The following is an 8401-nucleotide window of genomic DNA, read 5'->3' as shown; positions in this document are numbered from 1 at the left end:
CGGTACGTAGAGGTGTGCACATGCCCCGGTTCGACCCGAGAACTGACTTAGACCGACCGATCCCAAGGCGATTCTTCGAAACAAAGCTGAGATCGACATGGACCACTTTGGTTTCGTGTTTAAGGTGATCAGGCAGGTTCTCAAATAAAATCATTTTCTAACTAGATATGCTCTTGTTTGAAGGGAGCAAATATTTATTTTTATCTATCGTGGAGACTTGATTAGATATTTTGTTCTAAGTGGAAGGATTTGATTAGAAAAATTGAAGTACATGGACTTTTTAACTAAGAAATTATTGAAAGCTTGAGAATTAAGAATGAATTTTTTTCCCAAGCCAAAGCATCAATTCCTTCATAGAACACGACAATCTCTTCTTCAATTCTCATATTATAGGACGCCTCCCATTGCGTCTCTGTATCATCTCATGGCCATCCCCAATTACCAGAAATGCTTGTCCCCTCTTGTCTCTCGTGGGTCCACCCAAGAACCGGTTCAGTTCCAAACCGGGTCTTTGGTTTCTAGTTCCACAAACTTAGATCCGATCTTGACCTGATTAAGAGCTCATTAGATTAAAGTGTCAAAAACTGAAGAACTCATTAAAATGAGGACCCAAATCTGTGCTACTTGCATGTTATTTATGATTCCTTAGAGAATCGGATCGCTGCTTTTACTTCTTGTGCACATGAATTCAGCCAAAGTCAAACCAAATGCGAAAAGAAAAGGGAAAAAATTCCTTCGCTCTCAATGACGATGTCTCATTCATCTTTGAGTCGGCTCGTTTCCATTTGAATTTGGAGTATTATTGAATCTCGCATTGTGTCACAAGTTGCAAAAAATGAAGAACAAGGTCACAATTTATATCCATTTAAGAAATCGCTGGAATTCCCAAAAGTAATACATTCTTGGAGACCGTATATTCTTATTCTTGATTAACGATAATTACAGTATTAGGTAGCCCCGTCGTATATGTAATCCCGCCCAGATACGTGCCATTTAGTCAATCAACCCAAAAAACAAAGAAGAGGGTCCAAATAAACATTAGAGCTTGTTACGACGCCACATTGAAATATTGATTCAGTACACATGAACGATCAACTAGGCCGTGTCGATCACAACGGTTGACTTTGAAAGGTCTCGCGTGGGCCCCACATGCGGGGGGGACCCATGGAAGCTAACGGTTTTTCTATGACACCGGTCTAGTGAAACCTGCGTACAGGTGACAAAAGAAGCTCGAGAACCGATGACTGATGAAAAGAGAGAGCCATTCCCTTTCCTCTGTCCAAAATCCTTTTTGGATCCGAAGCGCTGCAGAGTGCGCCAAGAATCGAGAAGAGAGACCGTCGGACAAATGGCCGGACTCCGACGCCACTCCGTCCTCGCCGTCGTCGTCCTCCTCCCTCTGCTCCTCTCCGCAACCTCCGACGCTGCACACTGCTCAACATCCGCTCAAGGTTCGGCCTTTGCCTCTTGCCATCTTAAGGAAAAAGAGCAACCTTTCTTGCTCCCGTCATTTCTTTGTTGGTTCAATGTTGTCTTCGGAGCTTTCTCTGTAGTCCGGAGTCCATCTTTGCTGGAGATTTTAGGTCCCTTTTGTCTATGGTTGACGACGCTTGAGAGGGGGTGCTTAGATATGGGCTGGTTTCTTTTCTTTTCCAGTGGGGGCACTTGTCTTTTTTTCCTCATGCTGGGAATCGATGGTTTGAGGAACTGGGAGTAAGGTTGGTGAGTTGGGGATGTTCAAGTTGCTTTCGTTTCATATGACAGTTCCTGATTTCTGCAGAAATGCGATTTCCCAGTTATTGAAATTGGCTATTGGGCATCGGTTTCTTCTTTCTTTATTGACCATCTCATTCAACTGATGTGGACTTTATACTTGGTAGTGTGTCTTGGGTTAGCAGCAGAGCGACGGTGTTGAAGGACTGTGTTTGATGTAGTGTAGAATGTTAGGTAATTTGCTGCGGTTCTATTTATTGCCCGAGGAGTCGGAGATTTAGAAGAAAAAACAAATGCGACAAAGGGTTACGCACCACCGAAGGAGTCCACGCTAGAATAGAGGGCATGTAATTCGCCGCACAATGGAATTTACCAAAGAGATACAGAGCTTTAGTGATACTCTAATACAAGAGATCATATCTGAAATTTCATTAATAAAAACACTCCAACCCTTAAGAAAGCGTTAGAGGGGTTTATATAGACTCAACTTGGAACGTCCTTCCAAGAAGACAAATACCAAGGCACCTTATCTTTTATTTTCCAAGACAAGACCAACAATCCCCAGACAAAGCATAAATATGAAGCTTAATTTTCTACTTAAGATGACTCCAGGAACTAAATAATATGCATAGGACCCAAGAAATTCATAAAATTACTAAAAGACTCATTGTCGGGGTAGCTCATAGAAATTTGAGCATAACTTCCTCCAGAATACTCAAAATTGCATGAAACTTGATGCATTAAAAGCTAGACATATAGGGCTTTCCAACCAAATATTGCGGGACCAGTTTGGAGCAAGAAATCCTCATTAAAATGTACAAGAAAGTGAATCTTAAAATTCTGCCTGCAGAATTGAACATTGCAGCCTCCAAGCACTTTTGTATTAAGTGTTGGATAAGGCTAAAAAACTCTTGAGGTGACTCTTCATTCTATGCTTCTACCTACTTTGTAGTAATTGGTAAATGAAATTGTTTTTCTGTTTCATCATTTGGCTTCTATTGCAAAGTCGCTGGCAAATTCTGAGTCAAAATTCAACATTTTTAATCAAGTATGAGTGTCCTGGCCAGCTATTTTCTAGTACTTCCTTCCTTTCATACTTTAAATTTTTCTTTGGAGAAAATCAAAGTGGTGATTCATTTTTGGTGCAGGTTCATCACTAGTGAGGAACATCAGTGAGCTACCACAAGATAACTATGGAAGGGAAGGTTTATCTCACATAACTGTTGCAGGTTCGTTCATGCATGGGATGAAAGAGGTACCCTTCTCAAGGGTTTTATTCTTGGCGGATATCTTCTGGATGCAGTTTTTTGTTCCACCATTTATTATAAGTCAGTGAAGGGCTTTAGAAGACCATGACCACACTGCAAGAGCTTAATGACTTGACAAGTGCTAGCTTTGTGAAAGGCAGGGATGATGGTCAAATAGATAGCTTTCAATTTGTAATTTTTCTGAAACTTCCTTAGAGCATGCTCATATCTTTATACAGAAAAAATAATGTTTAACCACTAGATGATGGGGGCATACTTGCCCTACTGCCATCGTACGATACTATGCTTTGGGTATTGTAAGAACAGCTTTTTGAAATCGTCAATACAATGGAATGGCCTGACTAGTCCTCAGAGATCTTTCTGACTTTCAAAATTCCATAAAATGTTTGATTTTGTCATTTATATTCCTAAATCATTCATGCGAATTACCATTCTATCCGATAAGTGTACATTTTACAGGCTTCACCACTTCATCTTGATCCATCTTCAATATATTCTTGAACCTACTTTTGTGCTCCATCAGGGGACATGTTTCAGATGACAGACAATTTCTGAGCATCACGTATTTGTAATTTTATGTGCTTCAATAGATTGAGGTGTGGCTACAAACCTTTTCTCCGGGGACTTACACGCCAATACATCGGCATTCTTGTGAAGAAATTTTTGTTGTCCTCAAAGGGAGTGGTACTCTTTATCTTGCCTCAGATTCTCATGGAATGTACCCCGGAACACCTCAAGAGTTCTCTATCTTTTCAAACAGCACGTTTCACATCCCAATTAATGATGCTCACCAGGTAAAGATTCCCAATTTTCCTCAATTTTGCTAATATGTGGAGTTCTTGGCCGATTATATATGCTCTTTCTTGAGGTGTCTTCCGAGAGAATTTGCGAGTTTTAAATAGGGTATTAGGGGTCTCATGCTGTCGAGCGCATCCCTCCATAACATAACGAGGACCAGAATTAGCTTTGTAATCTGATTCATTCAATAAAAGGACTAAAGATACTACTACCACTCACCTATTTAGGAGGTTGTCTCAGATTAGTTTGTGTGATGTGGCAGCTAAAGAAAGTGTGCTTGCATCCTCTTTTTTCTTTTTTTGAGGAGGAGAGGAGGGTTTTTTTTTTGGGAGGGGGGGGGGCATTGTGTGAGGGGAGAGGGGATGTTTCATTTCAGGCAATTTGGAAGGCAGGTGAAGCGCTGGTTCAATGTCTTTATTCTTTCTATGGAAGGAATAGGTCAAGGTGGTTGCTATTTGAGATTGTAATGTCATGCTTTTCATCTTAATATCTTTTTTTTTTAATAATGTTAGCAGTTTTCTTTTGCATTTGATAGGCACTTCCAACGTTATGTCAAACTTCAAGTATTCTAGACTTGGTTATATATTTGCAGGTATGGAATACAAACGAACATGAGGATTTGCAATTTCTTGTCATCATATCTCGTCCACCAGTTAAAGTGTAAGCAAATTATCTTTCTTTGCTGTGGCATATCTTTTCTTATTGTTTATTCTCTATTTGTATTCTTTTCACACTATTGGCTTTACAGCATCTTGGCCTTACTGGCTTTTCTTTTTTGGCCTGTTAATTGCCTAATAAATCTCTGTGATAGAGTTCGGGTGTACATTGGTTTAGATATCTTCCTTTTCTCATAACATTATCAAGTTCATGGCGGTTCCTCACCCGAATGCAAGTTTAGTTCTTCCTGCTAAACTTTTACTGAAGGATTTTGAGAGATTTGAGTTAAGAGTTGACATAGAGACTTCGGTCCTATTTGTGGTAGAAGTTATTGTTGACAGGGTTCGAGATTGAGAGAAAGGCCAACTCTTAATGCCATTGATATGGTTGGCACTGAGAGAAAAGAATATATTAGAAAGAATCAAAACAAGTGCAGAGCTGCTTAGGCCCTCGAAAGTGTAGTGATAGAAATGCATGGACCTGATGACCATCTTCCACTAAGAATGAATTTATTGCTGTGAGTGGCAGGGCCTAATTGAATTTGCAAAATATTGTTATATATTTTGACCTCGCTGGGACATTTTAGAATCCCACGTTTACTATCTTACACTGCTTTGGCAGAGATGATGCCAGATGTAATGCAATATTTGGTAAACATCTAGCTTGGACTAGATTTTCTTTTGTGTGATGATTCTAGATATATGATGCATTTTCGAATACTTGGTTGCTCACTGAAGAAAATACTGTAGATGCTCTGCAAGTTCTATGAAAATTGACGGTTGTCATTACAGTATGGATGAAAATTTCATTTTCACTCTCAAAGAAATCCTTTTTGGAATTTCCCTTTGCTGTTCCTGAGCCTCATCACATTCCGTCGGTCTTTCATCCTTTTACTTAACAAACTAAACTTATATTGAGTGGCCTTGATTTTTCAGGTTCATATATGAAGACTGGTTCATGCCTCATACTGCTGCAAAACTGAAGTATCCTTACTACTGGGATGAGGAATGTCTCAAAGTTTCTAGAAAGGATGAGCTTTGATGTCCTTGCATTCTTGCCGCTTTCTGACTGGTACTGTCCCATGGTGTGTTAAGGGGATATATATGAGGGATGGATGGAACTTGGAAATGCATTGTGTCCTCGTCCGATAACAAAACTTAGCCAGGCCTGTAATCTGCAACCAAATCTACCCCGATGTTCAGTCTGTCTGTTTGAATAATCTGATTGCATATAGAGGAGCCATCTTTCGGTTCATCTTCATCTACTGTCCGGAGACAGCGATACATTTTTAGTGCATCTGAAGTTCACAAAGTAAACCTTTCAGATATTTTGAACTTCGTGTTAGGAGGTGTGGATCATCACTGCGAAATTTGAGCCTGAATAGCAGAAAGATTGAGCATTACTCTTTTTTAGGGGCTAAACATGAATTACTTCATTAAGTTGCACATTTTCATGCATATGGTTGATCGACCATAGCAAAAACTTAAACTATGAGAAGCACATAACTGAGTAACGTCAACCATGAGTCTGGAAGTTGATATATATGAGAAATCTGATGTAGCTTATACACTTGATGATTCAGAAACTCACGTATGCATAGGCATTAACTATCATGGACCATAAGATCTTCCTATTTAACACTGGCTCAATAACGTTATAAGACTAGTCAGGCACGCCATGCTAACAGAAAGAACAACCTCCCCAGCCAAATTGAATGCACTAAGACTAGTCAGGTAAAGTAATTCGTCCCCACGGATACATTGGTGGAACAAGTGTTATAGAATTGCATTCCCGGAGGTTTTACATGGCATATACCGTTCTAATCATACAACTCAATTGAATATCAAGAATGATATAAGACGTCACTCTCCAAGGACTCACCCGAATAGCCAACTGGTTTTGCTTTCCCTATATCAACTGATAAAACACTCTACAGCATGGTAGAATGTTTAAACATGTCGCTGTTTGCTTCTGTCCGGGAAAGTTCCTCAGCCGTCAGTTGACTGAATAAAAGCCCAACCATGACTGAGTCCGACATCATCATCTGGAACTCCAACATTTAAATGCCATTTTGATGGCACGAGAAGTTTTTCGACAACAAACACTTTTAACGGGACGGAGGGAACGGCAACAAGTGCTCATGATTGGACAATGGTTGGACTCAAACTTCCTTTTGTTTTCATCTTCACCTTCCTCGTGTCTGCAACCATTGATGCTTCTCCGTGCTCAAGTCGAGGTCTGCTTCTGCACTTTTGCCACAACTGCAGGTGCACTCTTCTCTTGCTTTTTGCGCACTCCTTTGCACTTCAGAATCAACGCGGTCGGTCTCACCTGAAATGAAAAAGAATAGACTTCTATTTACGTACTTGGGGCATCATTTGGATCGGCAAAGTGAGAGTGTTAAGAAATGTATTTGATAAGATTCATAGGATTGTTAAGCATCTTGCTAGGTGCAGCCCAAAGGCAAAGAAAGTCTCTTTCAAAGTCCTTTTCCTTCTACCTTCGTCAAAATGCTGCATGTGGCATTGTCATTCGTCTTCATTTTTCTGATTCTTTGTAATTAGTATCTCGCCGGCAAATTCAGACCCAAATTTAACGATTTACCCACTGTGAGAAGATAGTGACATTCGGTTTCTGGTGTGAGTTTACCACTAGTGAGGAAAATCAGTGAGCTACGACAAGATAACTATGGATTAGGAGGTTTTTCTCACATAACGGAGGAAGGCTCGTTCTTGCACGGGATGAATGAGGTGCGTCTTTTTTTGCTTTCAACAAAGTTTCAGAGCATCATATGTTTGTCATTTTTAATGTATCAACAGGTTGATGTACGGCTACATACCTATTCTCCCGTGGCTCGCACGCCAATTCACCCACATTCCTGTGAAGATGTGTCTGGTCCTCAAAGGGAACAGTACTCTTTATCTCGCCTTGACTTCTCATAAGAAGAACCCGGGAACACCTCAGGAGTTCCACATCTTTCCGAACAGCACGTTTCATATCCCTTTTGACGATGCTCATCAGGTAATGGTTCTTGTAGCGCCCTACAATTTCGGTAATATCCAGAGTTGTTGACCAATGATCATGATTCCTTTTCTGGGGAGCCTTAGATACAGTATAAGGTTCAGACAACTCATCTTTGCAAGAATTTGACATGTTTAGCAATTCTTTCTGTGGGCTTGATTGCACTTCCTTTAAGGATTTCATATCAGTCGTCTAGCATTCTCGAACTTTAGCAGCACACTTGCAGGAATGGGATACAAAAGATACAAGGATTTCCAAGTTACTGTCATCATATCTCGTCTGCCAAGGAAACTGTAAGCATATTTACTTCCTATTTGCCTGCATTATTTGATTCTTATCATTAATCCAACATACATACATTTTCTTTATGGTTTTCTCGATTTTTTGTCGGCGATGCTGTTTTATTTATCACTTTAATTTTCCCTTTCAATTTGTCAATTGAGTCTCTGGGATAAGGTAAACTGCATCCCAGAAACTCGGGTTGCCTGTAGTTGACATTTGTAGGCAGAAGTCAGTGTTTACGGGGTGATGGAGGTCAAGAGAATCGGCTGGATCTGCATACAATCATGTGCACACTCCTGCACAAACCTACAGCTAAGTATACAGGACGGAGGAAAAAACCCGGAATACCACTTCAGCTCTCAAAACTATAGGGAAATAAATCTGCAGAAAATCCGGATACACCTCGTAACCATCTTCAATTGAGATACAACTCATTGTACTGATTGCGAGCCGCACTTGACCCTTTAGCTGTCATTTTCTGTATTTTCTGGTGGTGAGAAGTTTATTCCTGCTAAGTGCTATGCTCTCACCAGTGATTGATTGTGTTTACAAATCTTTCTGGAGACATGATCCTAGATGTATCGGCAGATTTGGCGAACTATCAAAACTTGAACTGGCTTTTGTCTTCTTGATGTCTATAGACATGATCGATTTATCCTGCC

At 40.2% G+C, this 8401-nt stretch overlaps 1 protein-coding gene across 4 annotated transcripts; it reads left to right on the top strand.

Moving 5' to 3' along the window:
• Nucleotides 1–1259: 1259 nt before the first annotated feature.
• LOC115678780 (auxin-binding protein T85) lies at nucleotides 1260–8401 on the top strand. Of its 4 annotated transcripts, none has more exons than XR_008816989.1 (8): nucleotides 1260–1451; nucleotides 2862–2968; nucleotides 3572–3775; nucleotides 4372–4439; nucleotides 5372–5507; nucleotides 6019–6169; nucleotides 6429–7186; nucleotides 7256–8401. XR_008816989.1 is itself a non-coding variant. In XM_056313312.1 (6 exons), the coding sequence occupies exons 1-5, from the start codon at nucleotides 1349–1351 to the stop codon at nucleotides 5475–5477; spliced, it is 588 nt and encodes a 195-aa protein (XP_056169287.1). In that variant the 5' UTR covers nucleotides 1260–1348; the 3' UTR covers nucleotides 5478–5507; nucleotides 6019–8401. The 4 variants fall into 4 exon arrangements, 1 of the variants encoding a protein (XP_056169287.1); XR_008816987.1 differs by having other exon boundaries at nucleotides 6019–7186; nucleotides 7256–7457; nucleotides 7684–8401; XR_008816985.1 differs by having other exon boundaries at nucleotides 6019–7186.

This window comes from Syzygium oleosum, unplaced genomic scaffold (genome assembly GCF_021117445.2).
Source record: "Syzygium oleosum isolate NSW1041296 unplaced genomic scaffold, Sole_v2.1 Sole_v2.01, whole genome shotgun sequence".
In the NCBI taxonomy this organism is placed as follows: Eukaryota; Viridiplantae; Streptophyta; class Magnoliopsida; order Myrtales; family Myrtaceae; genus Syzygium; species Syzygium oleosum.
Note: the sequence above shows the minus strand (reverse complement) of the source record. Positions and strands in the feature narration are given on the sequence as shown.

Excerpts from the sequence above, each read along its gene's own strand:
- LOC115678780 (XM_056313312.1), top strand. The coding sequence starts at position 1,349 with ATGGCCGGACTCCGACGCCACTCCGTCCTCGCCGTCGTCGTCCTCCTC. Across the intron at positions 1,452-2,861 it reads CTGCTCAACATCCGCTCAAG|GTTCATCACTAGTGAGGAAC; the intron begins GTTCGGCCTTTG and ends TTTTTGGTGCAG. Across the intron at positions 3,776-4,371 it reads CAATTAATGATGCTCACCAG|GTATGGAATACAAACGAACA; the intron begins GTAAAGATTCCC and ends ATATATTTGCAG.